This window comes from Watersipora subatra, chromosome 4 (genome assembly GCF_963576615.1).
Source record: "Watersipora subatra chromosome 4, tzWatSuba1.1, whole genome shotgun sequence".
NCBI lineage: Eukaryota > Metazoa > Bryozoa > Gymnolaemata > Cheilostomatida > Watersiporidae > Watersipora > Watersipora subatra.
This window is the reverse complement of record NC_088711.1, coordinates 47,528,482-47,550,733: the sequence shown is the minus strand read 5'-3', so window position 1 is coordinate 47,550,733 and position 22,252 is coordinate 47,528,482. Positions and strand designations below refer to the sequence as shown.

General features: G+C 35.7%; 2 protein-coding genes across 2 annotated transcripts in view; one reads left to right on the top strand and one right to left on the bottom strand.

Annotated features, from left to right (window-relative positions):
* Nucleotides 1-14,185, top strand: LOC137394702 (uncharacterized). Its single transcript, XM_068081470.1, has 5 exons — nt 1-11; nt 6,065-6,222; nt 9,357-9,486; nt 10,110-10,308; nt 13,532-14,185. The coding sequence occupies exons 2-5, from the start codon at nt 6,076-6,078 to the stop codon at nt 13,728-13,730; spliced, it is 675 nt and encodes a 224-aa protein (XP_067937571.1). The 5' UTR covers nt 1-11; nt 6,065-6,075; the 3' UTR covers nt 13,731-14,185.
* A 2,506-nt stretch (nt 14,186-16,691) lies between these two features.
* Nucleotides 16,692-22,252, bottom strand: part of LOC137394302 (dual specificity tyrosine-phosphorylation-regulated kinase 4-like) — a 28,201-nt gene continuing 22,640 nt past the window's right edge. The window contains exons 11-14 of the mRNA XM_068081020.1: nt 21,997-22,126; nt 20,977-21,104; nt 18,840-19,067; nt 16,692-16,807 (exon numbers count right to left, since the gene is read on the bottom strand). Of these exons, the coding sequence (XP_067937121.1) occupies nt 16,692-16,807; nt 18,840-19,067; nt 20,977-21,104; nt 21,997-22,126 (602 nt within the window). The remainder of the gene's footprint in view (nt 16,808-18,839; nt 19,068-20,976; nt 21,105-21,996; nt 22,127-22,252) is intronic.

Here is a 22,252-nt window from a genome sequence, read left to right as displayed (position 1 = left end):
GCCAGAGAACGGTAATGCGAAATAGTAAAAGTTGTTTGCATTAATAAGAGCATACACCAATTTTTTTACTTTATATTAAAGCTGCTTTTATTTGCTACTGGTAGCTACGTCAAAATATTTTAGTATCTTATTTATAGATGCAAGGTTTACGTCAATCTTACGCCTATTACTGTTATTGTGGCAAATTACATATTTTTATATCGTTCATGGCCTACTGTTTCAACATAAACCTTTTGTTAGTAATAACTAAACTCTAATAATCATCATGATTTTACTTGCTATTTTATCGATGTTTTAACGTACGTACCTACAACACTGCGCTTTTTATAAGTGATGCATTATATTTTTAACTCTAGTTTTTCGCAAAACAAAATATTCGCAAAATATACCTATGCCTCTAGAAATCAGCTTAGAGATCTAGCATTTGGTTGCTAAGTTATAGTTAAAGCAATAAATTATTAATTTTAAGTTCTACCAAGCCTTTTTCGGCCGATTCTTTCACGGTTTGTTGGGTTGTGCTACATTTTCTGTTACTTAAATTCGTTTTAGTTTATGTAAAACTTATGGACACACTATTACGTTGTATGGCTAATAATCTTTGACTGGTTTTTTCTTGAGCGTAAGTACATATACAGTTAGTGCATAATCAAGCACTAACTGATTAACAGGTTACAGCACGCGAAGTGTAAAAGCGATCGTCTTAGAATTGCTAATTCAAAACAGGAAGTATATGTATTTGCAAGTGATAGTTAACAAAAACCAAAGCATATAGTGTAAACAACTTCAATACATTCATTTTTCTGCTAAACAAAAATAAATGTGCCAAGGCGCTACATCTATAGTAGAAAATCTAGAACATGAAAGTCAATTATTGTTGTGTACTACATATATAATGTATATATATATATATATACATTATATATGCTATATATATATAGCTATATATATAGCATATATATATATGCTATATATATATGCTATATATATATAGCATATTCGTTAAACACTGATATACAGGTTTTAACCCGAGATGGTTAAGAGGGGGTGGGGCAGTAGTTGGATTTGGACAAGCATGTATATTCTCGTTATACTTCTAATGTCTCCAACATCCACTTGCGCAGTATTTAGTTGAGATTGTTGTCAGGTCATTGTTAATATCGCTAGGTATTTAACTCCTGCTATCATTATCTCTTTTAATTTGTCTACAATTAGTTCGATATCTATCATCAGTGGCCATGTCTTTCGCTACAGGACTTCTTCCGTTCTTCTGAGAACAGTTGCTGGCATCCATAAACTGCTCGTAGTGTCTCGCATCCTTACACGGTCTCTAGGTTTTAAAGGTGGGAGATCTTTAGGAGAAACGTAAAAGAAAGTAGAATTTATTTTACGTTTCTTAGCGTTTTGAAAGCCAGCAGTTATTTCTAGTTGGTGTTGACTGGGCCGCATTGCAACCTTTGTAAAGGGCAAGAGTGCTCTGGTTCTCCTACCAAATTGTCTCATTCTTGGTGACAGTATTCCATCTGCTCTAGGTGTTTCGGTAGTTGAGCAGTGCTAGATAACGGTCATCAGATTTAGCTAGAAGAGAGTCTCAACTGCACGTTCTGATATTCCATATACCGTAAGGCCTCATGCTCAAGCCGCACGGCATGTGCTCAAAACCAGATAATTCACGAAAGAAAAAATAATCCTCCAACAAGCCGCGTATGCCCACAGACCGCGGCTAATGACCGAGGTTAATGACCGTAGTTTTGTCGTCCTTGACCCCTTCAGGAGCGAGAGTGTTGAGAAGGGTTTCGTTATACCCAGTACTTTTGAATAAGAAAACAGGCTACATCAGTACATGTGAAAAGAATTTTCTTTTACTTCCAAGTTCGAATTAAAATTTCTAAACCCTTGCATCAACAACTTTTTGTCATGTCTCAGCTAAATTTTTATTGCGCTGTTAGAAAGCTTCACGTTTATGGAAATATGCGGTCAGGAATGAAACGGTTTTAATGACCTACGACTGCGGTGAGTTAAACAATAGCGATAAATTCTTCGTTAGTCTAAAGTATTCCATATACATGACCCTGAAAATAAACGAGTAGGTTGCCAAAATCCCATACATAAAAGTGTATCATGACTGCGGTTCTATGGTTATAGCGCGGAACTGAGCAAAGACCGCATTTATCGAAAAGCCGCCCTAAGCCTCACGTAAGTTTTAAAAACTTGGATTTAGCCGCGGCTTATGACCTTGAACCAGAAGCCGCGCTCAACGACAAGCCACGCGGCTTGTGCATAAGGACTTACGGTAGCTGAGGATAGCGCGGACTTGAGGTACGATGCTCAAATCGCCATGCATTTCAGAAGACTTTTAACAAGCTGCTTGAGAATTGTGGCCTATTGTCACAAACCACTTTGATAGGTATCCCGTGTCTAGCAAAGATTGACTTGACATGAGCTATTACATTCGAGCTATTCATATCGTTCAGCTTTGAATACTCAATAAATCCGTTTTAGTAGTCGGCTACTATGAGATAGTTATGGTTTTCATACTGAAATATATTCATCCTTGCAGCTTCCCATGGTGATGATCGTGTTTCCACAGACTATAAAGTTTCTTTTTGTTGATTTCTCATGTGCTGATTACATTTATCACAAGATTAGTCAGTATGTATGATTCCATTCAAGCAAATATACAAACTCATTTGCTTTCATGATGCACAATGTCTGTACTAAGTCTGTACTAAGGTGGTATATCATCTGCAATGTGTGTTTTCTCAAACTTCTGGGTACAATTTCTGATCTTTGAATACTAATCCATCAACTTCCGTAAGCGAATGTTGGACACACCAAAATGGTCGTAGAGTCTCATTGAGCACCTTTCTACTATCAGGACAAATAGCACTAATTGCTTCACGTAATTTGAAATTGACTGACGTTAGAGGTATATTCCCGAAGCTCAGCTTGTTGTTCCTCTGTAGAATGGTGAACAGGAAGGCAATTCAGGCTTTTAATTTATTCATTTAATGACTGCCCACTCTTGTAAGTAGCTGTGCTCAAAGTATCAGCAATATTATAGAGCTCTTCCCCGCTGTTGTATGTTACAGTAGCGTCATATGGCATCAGTCTCCAGATTAGGTTGAGTAGATGTGGTGGTATTTTGTCAATTGGTTTGCCAATGATGTTTATAATGTGCTTGAGGTCAGTTTCAATGCTAAAAAATTTCCCATAAATATACCTGCGAAAATGTTCAGCACCAAACAGCAGCTCTCATTTCCTTATTTATCTGTGACCAACCTTCTTCTGCGCTCCTAAGTGCTTTTGAAGCGTAAACCACTGGTCTACCTTCTTGTAAGAGTTTTGCACTAATGGTTGATTTGCTGGAATCAACCGAAGTCAGAACAGGCATTGTAACATAGTACTTTAGAACAAGGGTTGTAGAAATTGAATTTTTTAGCCTTTGGAAGTTTTCATTTTACTGTCGTGTTCAGATAAGGTCCAAGTCTTTTTCAGTCATTTTGCATAGCTTATTTAGATGTTCAGAGATGTCTGGCACAAACTTTGTGAGGTAATTAACCATGCCTATTATTCTCCGCACTCCTGTCTTGTCGGTTAGAGGTTCTAGATTGTGTATGGCAGAAGCCTTGCAAAGATCTGGTTTTGGCCATTGGCCGAGAGAATATGTCCAATGTATTTTACTTGAGATATAGCACTCTGGGACCTTTTTTGTTGAGCTTCAATCCATTTTGTCTGCATCGTTCCAGCACCGATTCAAGTCTTTAATTATGTTCTTCTATAGTTGCTAAATATATCAATATGTCATCCATCATCGCTGCCACACCATCTAGACCCTCGGAAAGCTTCTCTGTCGCAGCCTGAAACAACTCAGGAGCACTTTTACTACCAAATGACAATCTCATAAATGCATATCCACCTATGGGATTGTTAGCAAACTATTAGGCTTTTCTAGTTTCAGTTGCCAAACCCCTTTATAAGCATCTAATACACTGAAAAATTTTGCATCAGGCACTTTAGCAGTAATAAACTTTATAGTAGGCAATGAATAATGTGCACACTTTACAGCTTTGTTCATATTGGTTGGATCAATACAAATCCTAACACGACCATCAGATTTCCCGACTGGCAATAAGCTATTGACCCAGTCAGTTGGTTCAGTTACTTTGATCATAATACCCTGTGATTCTATTAGTCTAAACTTTCTTATAACTTTATCGCAAACAGGTTTGGGTATAATTCTTGGAGCATGTACAACAGGTGTATATGTAGTGTCTATCTATATAGAGTGTTCACCTTTGGTGCAACCCAGTCCATTGAGTTCATCTGAATAATTCTCAAGCAAGGATGTGTTGATGTCAAACTCGTCTGTAGAATGCTGGTTAAGCATTCTAAGTCAACAGTTAAGTCTACAGTTCTAGGTTAACACACTCCTCGTCACCTAAAACAGCTCTGCTGGCATTACCATGAATTTCAGAGCCAGGCTTTTGCCATTAGTTCTAACAGCAGCGGTTACCTGGCAGGGTAGGACAAGTTGAAGAACAGAGTAAGTGTATAGAGTGGTGTTGCAAGGGTGCACTGAAAGATTCATTTGGCTTACAATTTGTATGGGAAATGTATTGCACTCGGCTTCGTATCTAGCAGCACTGAGATTGTACTATCGTTAATCGTCATGTCCAGTCTTGCGGATTAGGTTTTGAACTTTTCACACAGCCAGCAAACAAAGAGTTCACCAGCTATGGGAAAATGACATAAGCGAATAGCAGCGCGGCTTGAAATAATTACATTGCGGCAATTATGACAGATATGCCTTTTGCTGGACATGCGTCAAGTGGATGTTTGTTTGACTTCCACACCTAGTTCATTTGTTTGACTGGTACTTTTTAAAATGACTTACTCTGTGATGCACATTTCTGCTAACTGCATCTATTGAGACACTTTCTTCATTGGGTTTACACTCGGCTGCTTCTAAACGTCTAAGCATTTTCACTATATTGTCTAATTCAACCTTCTCCATCCATTAAAACATAGCGGCAATGTTCGAATCTTTCAGGCCTATAACCCATGTGTGTAGTAGTAATGTTTCAGTCTGTTTCCTGATCTCAAAATGATGAGCCCTTTCTCTCAACTCCATCAGATATTCATCCATGGTTGTATGATTCTGTTTGCAGCTGAAAAATAGTCTTGAGTTGAAAAGGTTGCGCCTTGGTTTGCAAAAGTTGCCAAGAATATTTACTACATTTTTTAATACATTTCTACTTTTGCTAGATGCATATATCAATGTCTTCTAGATGTCTTTGTCTCTCTCACCAATAGACTGCAATAGCAGTGCTATTTTAAATTTGCCAACTTCATCTTTTTCAATTGTCAACTTGTCATCCTTGTCAACTTCATCCTTGTTCAACTTGCCGCCAGGAAATGCTGAAAATTTTATTTGTAAACTTCTCATTTCGCTGGCAAATCAGCGAGTGTCAATGGATTAGGAGCAAAGAACTAATATTCGCTAGCCATAACAATTCTAAGTTATGCAATAGTTCAAATAATGCACACCAGTAGTTCAAGGTAAAACTACCTGACACCATGTTTTGAGCTTGAACACATATATTCATGCATAGTCAAACATTAACTGATTAACAGATTACAGCAGATATATAAAAACAAGCGTCTTAGTAATGCTGATGCGATACAAGAAGTATGAGTATTTACAAATGATAACTAAAGCAAACCAAAGTACATAGTGCAGACAACTTCAATAAAGTTTTATGATGATCCTCTAATGTGTTGTAAACTAGTTTTATTAGATCATTGTTACTGTCATATGTAACCTTCCTAATGAAGTGTATTTTAATAGTAAGTAAGCTACTAACAATGTTTGCAAATATCTCTTTGATCAAGATGTTAAGGATAATTAGTGCATAGGTAGTGCTGTGAATAATCACTGGCTTCTGAAGGGCTGCAAGCTCAGTGTGCTGCCACTTACTATGATTTCACACTATACAGCATATTATTTATATAATGTCGGGTAGCAAATAATAATTAGTGAGTAGGTATGTTTATACATATGCAGTTTTGGATTAGATGGATGGTAAATCTGGCAGTGCAGCCCAAACTGGCTCAAGAAATGTTGTGCCACAAATTCCTGTCGAGTATGACGATCTCTACATGCAGCAAGGGTCGTTCATGAATCAAAGAGATTTTTCTCAAGATATCAACAAAAGAATGAAGGTTTGTACTTGATAACAGTTGTCAAATAATTTTGTAAGAGCTATTACTATAATTCATTCAATTCGTTTTACTTCACTAAAATTTACAGTATAAATAATTAAATAATCCAAAAAAGTAGATTATCACCCTTGGCAACAAAATGAATGCATTACCGTGAGACGTAAAGAGATATATAGGGAATTTATTAATAAACAAGCTGCCAGTAAAAAGAGGTTATTAATTCACTTGCTCAGCTAGCTGTTAGCTACTCGCTTACTCACCTGATTACTTAAGCCAAACCAAACTTTTTTATTTTTAGATTTTACGATGTCAAGTTCAACTCTAATTTCAAAATTAATTTACTTTCTTTTTCCCATGCCATCAAACCTACATATATAAAGTATCTTTGATTTTTATGGTTGAGCCAGATAGCCATTTGTGCGCCGAGCGAATGTTTATTCACTTTACCCTAGAGATAAGATAATAAAAGGTGAGACTTATTAATAGAGATATAGACAGAGATGGAACGTTATCTAACATAGGCCTACATTACGTGAAGTTTAAGAAGTTTTTGCTGATTTGATTTATGTTTGATAATTTTTGCTTGTTTATTAATTTTTGCTTAAATCTTTTTCATTTTTGCGTATAATGTGGAATACTTCACAGAATTTCTGATGTCATATCCTGGGAATCACATCAGATTTAGGATGAAATGTTTGCTCAAATTCTACAAGTTATGTTGGAAAATGCTTGTATTCAAACAATTGTAAATAGAGGTCTAACTGTACTTGTGATCAGTTCTGGCCATCAGTTCCATTTTAAACTGAAATCTGATTGCTTTACACAAAAGTCACGTGGTTTAAAATTTAAAAATTTAAATTAATTTGACAGATCTTGCGGTGTTTGGCATGTTTCTTTTATTGCCATGCAGCATGGTATGATTGTTCAATAATGTATCAGCGCAATACTTTGTTTTGATAAAACTACAGGTTATATTTTCTAAGGACAATTCATGCTGGGTCTATTTCATGCTGGGGAAAATGAGGATGGCATTCAGCAAGGAGGCTTCTTCTAAAATACTATATATTTCATATATGTTTTTTCAACAATTGGTATTAATAGCAATGAAAATAATAGGGATAAATTATTGAAAAAAATTGAGAAGCTGAAGTATTACCTTCTTTTAAAGGTGTGAGACCAGTTTAGTTTTTATATTCAGATCTACCCCAGCAGTTCGGCCTTGCAAAATTAGGGTCAGGGTAGTGCTATGGTTTGTTGCAACATATTGCTCTTTATTTCGTCACCACATATCAAACCTGCAGCAGGACTATAGAGTTCGATGTCATGGCATTTGAATAATAATTGTTTCATGATGTAATCACATCTACATAGAATCCTTCTGATGTGAACAATTAGACAGGGTTAAACAAGTTATAACTTACGCGTTTGGAGTTATCGACAATCTCTTCGCCTAAGAAAATTTCTTGTTATTTTGTTTGGTATTATGATTAATACGATACGATGATGATTGATATGATACGCGGTGGTCCCCAACCCCTGGGTCATGGACTGACAGCTGTCTCCTGATCAATCATTACCGGGCCGCATAGGAATTAATTAGTTATTTCTGTTTTATTTATTATCCAAGTCTGGGATGATAATAAAGGGGGATTTACTACTCCAACTACAGACTAGCAAAAGTCTGGGATGATAATAAAGGGGGACTTACTACTCCCACTACAGACTAGCAAAAGTCTGGGATGATAATAAAGGGGGACTTACTACTCCCACTACAGACTAGCAAAAGTCTGGGATGATAATAAAGGGGGGACTTACTACTCCCACTACAGACTAGCAAAAGTCTGGGATGATAATAAAGGGGGACTTACTACTCCCACTACAGACTAGCAAAAGTCTGGGATGATAATAAAGGGGGACTTACTACTCCAGACTTACTACTTACTACTCCAACTACAGACTAGCAAAAAAAGAAGATATCAAGTATAAATGCAAATTACAAAAGACAATTAATTGTGCCGGTAGTTGTTAATAATTTTTGGGTTAATAATTCTAAATAGACTCATAAGATTTCACAGGCAACAAGCTACAATGCCTACTACACGTTCTTTGCACTCTTTTGTTATTTGCATTCATATTTAATATTTTCTTCATCTCTTAACAACTGGAGATATAGTAGTTAGTCCGTCTCTATTATAGTCCCAGTCTAAGTCAAGCTGTCTTTTATTTTGAAAAGGCCTTATTCCCCTCACTCGCTCACCAAAATTTAACCCAGGTAGCATTACGGGTAATTGTATCTTTTTTATTAATAATAAAATTAATAATTTTAATACTAATAAAAAATACTTTTTCAGCAATGTTTTAACCTAGGTTTTAAAATAATAACGGGGCATTATTATTTCAACACTCCGTCTGCAGTAGAATTGTCAAGCGTTGATCCGTCTGCAGTTAGAAAAGTGTTGGGGACTACTGCAATATGGTATCGATATTGGATTTCACTATTTTTAGCATAATAAAGGCGTTTTACATAACACTATGTGAACGTCTGCTTTCGCTAATATAGTTCATAACATTCTTGTTAATGTCTATAGTTTGCAATGACTATTATTGCTGGCCACATTTGGTTGGTTATTTTATCAAAACATTTATACAAATGTTTTGATAAAGGGTACAGCGTAGATGTCATGAGTAAGGTACCACCATCTTTATACCTTTTTCGCTTCACTTCTATATATAAATTGCTACTTGATGAGACAGACTCAAACTCACTGCAATTAGAACATATTCTTGACTTGAAAATGCTTAGAAGGCATGAGCCAACAGTAAGTTTGGAGCGAGTCATGTGAAGGACATAGAGCTATTTTCATTATAAATGTTAGGTGTTGCGGGTCGATACCCCTTATTTGGTATCATAGTAGCGTAACGTTAACTTTTTTAACTACCAAGATTTTGGTCTTTTCAGTGTGATTCCGAATAAAAGGGGCATGTGGTCATCAAAAAACTGCTTTATATACCAAAGAGTAGTTTTATAGACTTTTTTCTAAAGGGAGCAACCCGATAGGTGTCTCTTCGTGTAGCTCAAGTAACAATAGTAACTATGGTAGATTAATTCCATGCCTTTGTTTGTGGTTCTTCAGATGCCCAACAGATTGTCAGTGGATGGTAAAAACCTCCATGACCTTGAAATTGAGAATCTCAGAGCCCAGAGTAGCTCTTCAGAAGTCGCTGCTGCGGAGATGGCCATTCCAGATAAAATCACACTTTCTGGTTAGCACAGTAAATCTTGTGAAATATTGTTTGCTAGTTTCCGGCATGTTCTGTCTGCTAATTCACTAGCGAAAAACTTTTTTTGTCGTAAATGTCCTTAATGTAGTAGTGCATTGTTCAAAACAAATGACTGAGTCATACAGAGCATCTCATCAAGCGTTTTGTGTGGTTCCGCAAACAGCCAAACTGCTCAGTCGATGGTCTGAAAAAGTAATATAGTATCCATGCATTTGAATATACTGTATATCCTTTGATTTACTCAATCAGTACAGCATACTGACAATAGGAGGTGTATTATAAGTGCAAATACTCAGTGTTTTCATGCTTTAAAGGAGTTGGAGTTGCCCACTGCCGACAAATTCACAGCCTGTCGTTTCAACAGTTCGGAGTGGCACTATATAGATCTTTCCAAGAGTTCTCTCAAAGCAAAACTTTGTAAAGTAGCCTCGCCTTCTCACAGCGAATGCCTTCGCACAAATTTTGCGAAGCAAAATGGCATCAAAAACGTTTGGATTTTATCATTTTCATTGTTCGAAGTGGAAGCGACTCTGAAACCCATTCAAATCTTGGAAACGCAGCAGTTTTGTGGTTTATTGGCTAACATTTTAGTGTTTATATTGAAGGAGCAGGTACAAGGGGGGCTCTAGAAGACCAGTATTCATTTATGAGTAGCATCGCTCCTGATAATCCAAACTATGTGAACATCACAACACCTCCTCGAGTGCTTACTGTTGATGAGCGGTTTCCTGTTGTTAATGAGGATGAAGATACGAGTATGGACACATCTAAGAGTCTTCCAGAGTATCCTGTCAACGACACAAGGTTATCTTCTCCTTCTCTCCTGTAGAAATTGTACCTAACCGCTCTAAAGGATGTTTTATGAATCCTGAAATATTTAAGGTTTATCTTTTGCTGCTTGTCCTTGACCTTTATTTACTAATCAGAATGTTTGTTGTTGACATCAGTACCAAATTCCTGAAATATCAATCGTCTTGTACATGTATCCAGGTGTGTTGAATTTTTTTGCTTAATTTAAAGCATTTCTGCAAGTAGAGTATAACAACGTTCGAAAATTATTTACTGATTGCATACAAAAGTATGTGTACTGGCTCATAGAGACATGGACTTACAAAAAATAGTAGAAATTTTTTCCAAGGATGTTAGCAAACTGGTGAGAGTGTGGCGTCTCTTTTCCAAAACGTTCACTTTGCTTGGTAAGGTATGTGGGCATGTGCATGTAGCTACATGTATGGTTAGCCACAATTTGTATAAGAACATGTTGGCAGTGGGTGGGTGGGGACTATAAAGGCGTGGTCACACGAGCACCGAACCGAACTAAATGACGCAAAACGACGTCGCTCTCAGTTGTAAAAAGTTCGGCCGAAGACATTTCTAACCGAAACGAACTATTTCGGTACTGCTCGAAATTTCGTGCCGAACCCTTGCTCTTATTGGCTGGTTAAAGTTCTAGAATTCTAGCGAGCACGCGTCACATTTCTCCTTACGTGCGTGTGAGTAAAGTTAAAAAAGAAATGAGACGATACTTTTATTTCGTTAAATAAACAACATGAAGCAATTTACGACAAGGTTCACCCGGACTTGTGATTGGGTTGCATAAATGTAAGATGTTGCACTGAAGTTTTGCATAAATGTAAGAAAATGGTTGTGATTTTCTTTCGTGTGGAATATAAGTAATGTGTCATATTCATCCTGATGAAGTATCGTTGACTGATTTATTTATGTAAAACCACAGTACTATGATAAAGACTGTTTTTGTTTGTTATGTACTCAGCATAGAAAAACATTCATATGTTATTAAAAAAATATAATTATGTTGATGGGAAGGGTTAGCAAAATCTTTGTATCGAGTGATTTATTTTGAGCAGCTGAATGATCTTCTGATAAATCTGCTGTGTAATTATGATTTATAATAGTTCCTCAAAGTTTTTGGTTTACAATAGAAATATTTAACTCAAATACATAAAAACTACTAATGAAACCGTGTCCTGTCTCTATACGTATGGTATCTAAGAAGCGAAGTTACTTCGGTGGCCGTGTGACATGTGCCACGAACCGAACCAGCCTCCGAACCGATCCTACGTCGGTTCGGTGCTCGTGTGACCACGCCTTTACTCTATCGGTACTGATTTAACTAGAATCATGTGAAAAAGAGTGAAGTTGTCCAACCTTGTACATTTTATTTTACGGTATACACAACTCCATTATTTACTTTTATTTCTGCCTACTTGTCCACTTTTACTATCTACTACCTACATACAGCGCTGATCGTATTTATGGGACCACTTGAAATAAACACATTTTCTGTTGTTAATTCATATATTGTTACGGCGGTGTTATGTGAATTATGACAATATGCACATCGATGAAAAGCTCAGAATGTACTGGATAAGAATATTATGTAAAACTAACTGATATTTGCTTTATTGATTTGATTTTGGTACAATATGCCATTTTCGGCCTAAAGCGGTACAAAAATCCAAAACAAAATATTGTTTGAATTTGTGGAAAACGCGACCTAATTTGACATAATTTTAAAACATACCCTATAAAAGTTAATTGGTAGGGTTTTTAAGTTCCTTTAGAGTATTTCTATCATCCTAGTATGTGGTATGACACCATAAGCCTAGACTGACCCGATAGGATAGAATGGGTGCCCAATAAACATGTTTTATTACTAGAGCGCACCTTTGGTATTGGTAGTAGACAGAATGTCTCGAAAGTTTGCTTTCCAAATATGCATAATATTTATGGTCTGAGATTATAGGGAAAGGGAGTTTATACCATAAATAAAAATAATATTATGAAATTTCCAGGCGGTCCCATTATTATGATCACCATTGTACATTGGAAGATAACATGGAATATCAGCTTCCATAGATCTGCATGTGCAGATAAATCTTGTCATCAAGGTCTTTTACCTGATGAAAATATATCTTATATTTGTATCATATGCAGCACCCTGCACTGGAAAGAAGAATTTCTTTAATAATATAATAAAAAATAATATTAACTTTGGTTCCATTGCAGGTAGTTGTCAATTTGATGTTTTATACCTTTGTATATATTTTCTTTGCTACTTGCGGGACAATAGCGTATTGTTCATTATAGCGAGCTAAAACGGAAATTGATGGTATTTTATGCTGTTTAGCTTTTCTCGAGGTTTTTTAAAGTATATAGATTTTGCTCCTTTTTGTGTTCATACTTTCAAAACCTAAAATGACTTGTTTTTCTACGGGTAAAATAGGAATAGCATGGATTTACCTGCGAGCAATGTTTTATACTCGGTTACAAGACATTCATTTTAGTGATGCCATGCATACTTGGCCAATCAAGAACCGTAGTCAGGTTGTCATTGCTTCTGGTTGGTTATCGGGAAGATTTGATTACCGTACTTTTCGGACTATTAGCCGCTACTTTTTTCTGATGATTTGAGCCATGCAGCTTATATAAGGGTACGGCTAATCTGTGGCTTTTTCTTTCACCACTAGGGCGCATTAACCAGAATCTCCAATTGGTGCGCCTCTAGCGGTGAAAGAAAATACGAAGCAATGCCTCACGGTGCTGTTCCATTAGGCACTAAGTTAAAAGCGTCGGTTAATACGAAACTGTGCCGTTCGGCACTGTTCCGTTTTAAACAGCAAAGTTGCTGTCGCGTTAAAAAGCACAGTCTTGAGTTCTACGGCCTATACAAATGTGCAGTCCATATATTGAAAAATAAAGCAGATGCGGCTTATATAGGGGTGCGGTTTATAGTCTGAAAAGTACGGTACAATTATTTTTTCAAGCCCAACTCTTTATCAACATTCCAAGCTGAGAGTGGGGTTTACCAAACATTACTAAATTTTATATTATTTCATTCAGGCATTATTCTACATGTCATTGTGTGTTTTATCTATCCCGGTCACTCACTTTCATTCTTTTTAACCAAGAATCAATCTCTGTCTATTGCTGTTTCATAAAATGCTCGACAAAGAGTCAGTGAAGTAGAATTTAAACTAGTCAATCTATCTTCTCCATACTGCAGGCCGATTCTGGACATCTCTGTGCAACAACCGAACAAGGAGTTAGCCCTCCTCTCAGAGGATGTAGAGCAAGCGTTGCGAGAGCGTCTCGACTTCCTGGAGATGAGGGAGAAGCAGAGACAGACCAGAGAACTGATTTTCTATCCTCTGGTTATTCTTTATTTTACTTACAAGCTAGCGAGTTGGTTTGTAACTAGGTAACTGTCATTCTATCAAAATTTTTTGTTCCTGATAATTTATTACTTCTGAACAATGTTTTTAAATCCAGAAATGTTTTGAAAGCTATTATTTGCTACATAGCGCAACTTGGTCAGCTTTTCATCAAAGTTTTCTCTACGAATGCTTTGTGCGCGTATTATTAAACCATTTTTATTCGATCTTAATAGTTTTGACTGGTTGTCAAGTCTCTCGTTGCTAGGAGACAGTAAAACAAAATGAAGGTTCTTTAGTATCTGGTCATGTCAATTAGGTGCTATCGAGTTACACTGGGGGAGCACTTTATATTTGCTTTATGATTATTTAATGAAATGATGGAGTCAGTTAGCTAGCTAGCTAACGCTAAGGAAAGAGTTAGTACAGTCTGTCATGTTTTAAATTTTGACAGTTTTACGTTTTTTCATTGAGAATAAATTCATAAAGGATGCTGTCATGGTAAATGAACAGAATTGTTGTATTAAATTCGATTAGGCCTTACATTAATACCTTGAGATACAAGTATCCCCTGCATACAAGAAATTTGAGATCGGAGAAAAATTCTGAGCAAGCTTTTGTCTTGAGATGCAAGCATACAAGATGGTTCCTGACCCGAGAGGCCTCTTACGAGAACAGCATCGCTCGGTTGCTGCTATGAGAGTAAAAAAGATTTAAGGGGCCGGCTAAAAGTGAAGGCGAAAGCGACTCCAAAAACGAGGCAAAAAGAGCTGAGCCGGAAGAAATGAAAACGAAAACAAAATTAGAATTTAGTTTTTTATAAAATTAAGGCATATTTTACGAGTGTGCATAGTAAGCTAAATTCATTTAAATTATATTCAAAGTTTATGTTATGTCATCAGGTGTTACAAAAATGTGTTGCCGTCACGTCTCTCTCGCACTGCCGTTAGCCACTACTATCTGTTTCGAAGGTATGAACTGCATACAGTACTGTACAGAAAAATATCAATTATAACCACTAGATAGGTATTTGTTACTTAGTTAAGTGAGTGTATGTTGCTAATTAGAACAATTAAAAACATGTTTTTTCTACTGTAATATTTTGTTTTTAGGTATTTTTTCGGAGGATGGGAATGGATTAATTTGTATTTAGTTATTTTATATACCCTAGGACACTTTTATTTTGCTAGTATTTAGTTTCGTGAGTAGCACAGAGAGTAAAATTTTGCTGCAACATAATTTTGCAACTCTGATGAGTGCGAAAATATAGTGATGTGAAAATAAATGCAGTGGAACAAACAGATTAGATTCCTCAGGTCCAGTTCGCTAAAAAAAAATTTCAATTTGGGTCTAGTTTGTATTTGTAAACCGCAGCTAGAAATGTGTGGTCGAGATCCATAATTCAATTTGATCGCTTGCTGCCATTTGTTTCTTGGACTATCAACGAACAAAGCTATTTAATTTCGCGTTTTCGCTCGTTCGTTATGATAGTTTAGTTTCGCGAGAGGATGGCTCCGCGAAAATGTGAAAGTTAGATGACGCGAATACATAAGTGTCCTAGGGTAAGAAAATGTTGATCATAGATACGTGTTAATTGACATGAGCTCAGTCCAAAAACACATTAATCATGTATCTCAAAGTATGACTGTATATATTTGACTGCAAATTCCATATTAAATCGACTAAAAATGTTTAAACGTCAATCGCTAATACAATTAATTTTTTTTTATATATTAATATAATATTAAATTAATTAATATAATATATTATATTAATATATTAATTAATATCTATATATATATTAATATATATATACCCAATATATAATATATTATATATCAATGTATATAATATATTATATTAATATAATAAATTAATATAATAAAAATTAATAGATTTTTAATTTCCGGTAACCTCGCTAAGTAGTTTGAGAAATGTGGGGAACAACTATGATGGTAGAGGTAATTTACGTCTCCACTGGCATGAGAGTTTCGCTGTCGGCAGCTTTGATCGTTTGTTGTGATTATCCTGGTCAAAACAATGAAGTCTTATGAGCTGTTTACTTTACTAGAAGTTTATTTAATAAACACTGTATATAAATATAATTGTAGGACATAATGGCAAATTATTAAGGACGGTTTTAACAAAGTAAGCATTAGCTTAATATACATAAGAAAATAAATAGTTTATAATAGTGCAAGAAGAAAATAGCAACATAAATATAAGAAGAGAGAAAAAATTCGGTACGGACGGAATTTCAGGGATAAATCTGGCATGGAGACTGTTGTTGTTGAAAAAACTGGATGAGAAAAATTGACAGATTGGTCAAAGGATGAAAAAAGGAGACTCAAAAAGCAAGAGCACATACCAAACAATGGATCACTCACAGCACAATGCAACACGCACACAAATCAATGTGATTTACCACCTAGTGATACACTGCTTCCCCGCTGTATGTTTTGCCTTGGGCTACATTCAGCAGGTATAACAGTTGTATCTAGGGGCCCTTGAGCAAATGGTTCAGGCCTTGCTATATTGACTAAATAAATAAATATATCGTAATACTGTAACTATCATTTTGTGAAGCATGCAAAGAGTACTACGAAAATATTTTTCACAAAATAACAGTTGGGAGTTAGAAAAATATGCTAATTTGTTAGCAATTGACATTGTATACATACTCAATAATGCTAGCAAATACATAGCACTATAATACAATAATTCGCAAAAAAAGTAATGTTGATAACATAATATACGAATAAATATATGAGATGTACATTTGGCTATCCGACTCAGTCATGGAAAGAAAACTCTGAGGCGACATGATACTGTGTCATCTTATGGAAGAAATAGGTCAACAACACTTGCTCTAATATACTGATCAGCTCCCTAAGCTTGGCGTAGGGTCATGAACTGCTGACAACGTTATGTACTCCGAATATGAGCGCAGTTGTTATAATTGTAATACTGATGACTGTAGGCACAAGATTGTTGGTCTCGAGTTATATAATGCTATATGGGTGGCAGGAACGCCCCGCTTGCATCATTCACATGGGAGCTACTACCACCCTTCTGTTTCTGCACCGACTCATGGCTGTTATGTAGGCTCTCTGCTTTTCCTTTTAGCCCTGCAATATAGAGGATGTTGGTAAAGGTTTAACTGTTGATCACAGGCTAATTTCGTGATCACTTCGTAATGAGTTATGCTGAGTTTTTATCGGTTCAAAAATTTACATGCTAATCGTGTTTGTTATATCGAGTATTTTACTTTTTTTGTTTTTTGTGAAAAATTGGAAGGAACCACTCTACCTTCCAATCTTTTACGATTCAAAATAAAAATGTTTACAACAGGTTTATGCTCTTCGGTTTGCTGCAGAAAACATAACTCATATTTTAATGGATTTGAATTGAAGTGTATACCAAAATGCCAAAATCAGACTGAAAATAAGGATCCAAGCAGTTACTATAGTCTGTCAATTAACCTAAAAATTTGTCCAAATTTGGAAATCTCTTAGTCAAAGAAAAATAGGAATTTCACTTCAATTTTTTTAAATAAAGATGTGCGATAATGTATATTCTCCGTAAATGCCTGTAAAATGACTCTAGATGTATTTCTATTCCTTACTAATTGTATTAATAGCGATTTTCAACCGCTATGTAATTTTAATGAGCTTATAGATGAAGACATAAATTCACATTCACATGAAGAGCTATTTAACACAAACCGGAACGTTATGCTCAAAATTTTTGGCAAGCCATCAAGCTTCATTTGACAATAGGTCAAAGTATCTAGCTATGGGAGACCATACTGCTATGAATTTATAATAGAACAGACTATTTTGGTAAAAATCCATATCTATATGCTTTTCATGTTTTGGGACATATATATAATATGTCAATCTGTAGATTTAACTAACAGTTACCGTATATTGGCTGAAAGAAACTGATGAAACAAGGTGTTTTATTACTTTTCCCATAACTATCTCAACAACATGGAAAGTTTTATCCCTTATTTCACCAATTGTATTTTCTGTTTAATTTTTGATAACATTTTTCCGTAATTGCGTAAGTCTGAGAGGCAACAATAGGTCATTCACTTTTAGACTGGTATGCAATATACACCGTAGGCTGGCCAGATGGGACAGTTAATATCTTGACAACTGGTTTGTTGTAGCGTGAAATTCGCATCTAGGGGGTCTAGTGGCCATTGATCTTTGTCTCGATGGACATGCCGAGATTTCTCAGTGTGGAGTTATTGATTACATGACGAGAAAATTCACAATAATGAAGCCGCCGTTAATTAGGAATAATGGAGCTCAATTGATCTTGTCTAAGCCGCGGCTACGCATAAAGAAGGTGTATTTGAGTAATAAAATCATGGTATTTGTTTTTGTAAATGCTAAGTCGGACAGATTTCAGTGATGCTGTTAATACACATCTACCAATATGAGTTTTTGATATTATTTTTGTGTAAGCGTTATTGAATATTCTATTTTCATTACACACAAGTATAGAAAATAGCTGCGGGGGTAGAGGTGAAAAGCAGCACTGTTTGTCCTTTCGGCAGATTGTCTATTAGTGCGGAAATTTTTCTCACTGCTTTATCGGGTGCCATTAAGTTAATTTGATGAGTAAACTGGATTGGCAGTAATAATCATTTTTCAAGTTCCTAACAAAAATTTAATATTCAATCAGATTAAAACTAAAAATAGATATTAGATAGTGTTTTTACTACTACTGTTGAGATGGCTAAAGGGCAGTCAAAGCAACACTTTTGATGATGTAAGGGCAACCGATGCAACAGAGGTTTTTAGCAAGTGGCCTTACCAACCTTAACCAAACTTCCTGACTATTTCTGGTCATATTGTTGCATGATACCATTTTTTGCATTCTGAATTAACCGGCCGTGACACAATAAAGTGAACGTTGTATTCGCTAATAAGAAGCCATCCAATCAAAAGCTCTGACTGTCCATGATAATAAAAAAGAGAATTCTCAATCCTGCCTGTTTTTAATTTCTTTTCAGGCGTCGCTTCAGCTGCTGTGCATCTACCATTGAAATCTTTTTTGTAGGTGATTAAAATCATCTCAGCACTCCATAAAGTATTCGTAATCCATGCAACCAGGTAAAATTGTTAATTGCAAAGTTCCCTGACTTACCGCGAGGCTTTGGGTTACTAATATCTACAGCGCCTGTTTCATGATCGGTGTATTTCTCTGGATCTGAAGCACCAATAGGCTGAAGTCGCTCCTCTTTCGGCACGGATACCGGAAGAGCTGATGGTTCACCATTCAGCGTAATGTTAGAGCTGTACTGTTGCGCAGGTTCTTCATTGATAGTTATGTTGTCTCTCTGCTTGGCTTGCTCAGCTGCCAGTTTAGCTTTTTCTACAACAATATATAATTATTGTCGTCTTCAACACTTGCGGAATCAAACTTTAACAGCTCAACCAACATTTCCCATTAGTGCTTTAGAAGGTATCAAAATCTGGTGGTACACTCAGGGGTCATGTTCATATTATATCACATTGTTCTTGCAAGCATTGAAGACCACTGGTACCTATTATTCTGTTAAAAACCTTTCCTCCACAAAATTGTATTGAAATAAGGACCAATGGCTGTGAAGGATCTACATTATTAGCCGAGTCAGCCAATATGAAACCAGGACTCAAAAAATTATGTACTTGTATTTGAATAGTTGAGAGGAAGAAAGCAGCAAAGTAGGGCTAAATTATTACTAACAATTATTACTAATACCCGCATCTCTAATGGCCCCTATATTAACACCTTTGTACCACCCAGCTAACATATACATATAGTACTTTATTGGCAATAATTTCATTTCACAAATAGAAATGTTTTTCAAATTAGCTAACAATGTCTATTTGGAAACACTATTACAAGCATCGCCTAAATAAAATGTTTATATTAACTGTAGACAATGAAACGGATTTAGGTTATGAGGTGGGTGGATAAAAAGGTATATCATGCATCTAAATAGTATCCTACAGCACCTCTTGCTAGTTAGTCACTCATTCTAGTCACACTCATGTGGCACACAACATTCGCTAGGCGCTGTGAATAGCTGCATTAAAATGGAGATGCTTCTGATGCCTACTTATTGACTCACAGTAACCCAGTTAGTGAAACACATCGGCATTTCTAGTTTACAGTTAGAGGATAAGGAGATGTAGAACGAGGATTAGCAGCTCTTGAATTCGCAGAAATCATCATGTTCAGATGTTTTTAACATATCATCAAAACCTCAAAGTCAAGCTACTGGTCACGTAGAGTTTGATTATCTCATTTTGAATAGATCTTATCAACTAATGGGTAGTTATTCGTGTTCTTTTCAAATTTTTTGGCGTCACAGCAAAATCAAATATTAGAATGTGTTTGCTGAATTTAATCACAAACAACTTTTGACAGCATTGAGTATGCCATGGTTCTTTTTCACCAATGACATAGTCAATGAGGTAGAAAGGGTTGACTAGACATGATGGTGCTCCTCACCAATTCAATCATCGGTGTGTTTTGTGGTACTTCTGATAGCATTGACTCTGAGTCAGGCATATTACTCAAAAGTACATTTATCCTTATTTCACATCATTGGCTAATTTTGTTAGTAAAGCAGTAAGTTTTTTTCTACATTGCCAGAAATTTTCGGTAATAGAAAAATTGGGTAAAAAACTTTTGGTATCTTAGTCGATATTGAAAAGTAGAGATTATTTTACAACGTTGCAAATAAATTGCTCATCATGATTGTCCTTGGTCCATTGTCGAGTAAAAGCGGCCATAAACATGTGCATGAGTAGCAGCCAGGTATTAAAGGGACAACAGTCTATGATTGGACAGGGTATGTGAAGGAGGCAGGTAACAGTGGAAGTTATTCCTTGTGTTCATCAAATATGCCCTCTATTGTGTGTGGATACTAGGGCTTAAAACCATCTACGGTGTGTGAATTACTCTGCAACCACTCAATCTGTATATATCTACTACATATACATGGCTTTTGACTACTAGCTCACTCTAAGCTCAGTGCGAGTGTATAATTTACCTTTCCTCAGTTTGTGCAGATGAATGTTTGGAAATATGGCTATAAAGTGAAACTCAAATATATATATAGCATAACGGCAGTTGGTTTCATGCTCTTAAACTATACAGATTGAAAATACCTTACAGGAACAGTTAGAATAATTTGGAAGATCGTTACAGAGGTTGATCACACAATCAATTTTATTGCTTTTGAACTCTATTTTATCAATAATCTGAATTAGAAATAAAATTAATGCATTACCTCTTTTCCTGTCATTGGAAGCCGTAGCTTTAGCTCTTGCCTGCCTGTTTCGATTTTGTAGCATGCCTTCTTTGATCCACTCGTGACCAAGCGCTTCCTCTGGCTTCATCCTCGTCTCCGGGTTCCAACTAGAAAAGGACGTACACTGATTGCGATTTTTCTAACTGTTATTTTAGTGACAACTACAACGGGAAGTGGTAGGATATAGGTGTAGGTTTCAATCCCATACTGACAATTTATTTGAGGTCAAGTAAATAAATGACCTCGTGTCCAAAAAATAAAAAAACTTTGATGAATTTTTAATTATTTTATCACCTATTTGTGATGAGTTTATTTTTTAATTGACAAGAAAAGAGAAGAATTGTGTCACATTCATACTAACACTATTACTAACTAACAGATTGGCCACTTCCTGATAGAAACAGAACTTACTATCTCAAACAAATCAACCAAAAATTTCAAAAGATTCACCGGATGAGTCCTGAACTGAGTTATAAAGACTAATCATTTAATTTTTTCAGTTGAATAATTAACTTTCTTTGTAATTAGTTTTATCAATTAACTTATTTTATTTTTTTAAATTAATTTTGTTAACTAATTTAAAAAATAAAATAAATATTGCGCTAGGTGATTTTATTGTTTTATATTAAATTGTCAATTCAAGCGTGAGCTTCGGTTTGATCGAACTAAACTGATTATGACCATAAGGGTTTGATAAGAAGCTTCTAGATTTTGCTGGTTTCTTATCATAAACTAAGTTTCTGACATGGAATGGGTCATTTATAGTTTGCCCAATCTTTTAGCAGTGAATGTATTTACATTTCTATATAGTAATATGATGGCTAAGCAGGTGTAGTTTAAAAATAGCTAATTTCTAATTTTAGAGATTCCGGAAGCCGCGAAGAGCAGTCTTTTGACAAATCGATATCTCTAAACATCGCAGTTTTCATCTAAACAATTTGATTATCTTTACGAAAAAACACAGAGCTTTCACTATAACTTCCGTTATGACTAACTTACTCTAGGCAGCGTTTGATGAAATCCAAAAACTTTTCGTCGCTAGTTTTAACAGCTTGACTCAAGTCTTTGCTACCTGGCACTCTCTTCTTTCCCTTGCTGTTTGTAGTCACCTTCGGGGTATTAGTTTTATCTGAAATATCAACAATGCATTTCAAATAAATGTATGCATACACACATAGTAACACTGCAACTAAAGCGCAGTGGTTCCAGAAATTGATGCATCAAACCAAGCTACAAAAATTTGTTTGCAGGCTAC

What these genes read in the sequence shown, in the direction of transcription:
- LOC137394702 (XM_068081470.1), top strand. Translation starts at nt 6,076, where the DNA reads ATGGATGGTAAATCTGGCAGTGCAGCCCAAACTGGCTCAAGAAATGTT. An exon ending in ATATCAACAAAAGAATGAAG is followed by an intron (nt 6,223 to 9,356) that starts GTTTGTACTTGA and finishes GTGGTTCTTCAG; the next exon opens with ATGCCCAACAGATTGTCAGT. An exon ending in AGATAAAATCACACTTTCTG is followed by an intron (nt 9,487 to 10,109) that starts GTTAGCACAGTA and finishes TTTATATTGAAG; the next exon opens with GAGCAGGTACAAGGGGGGCT.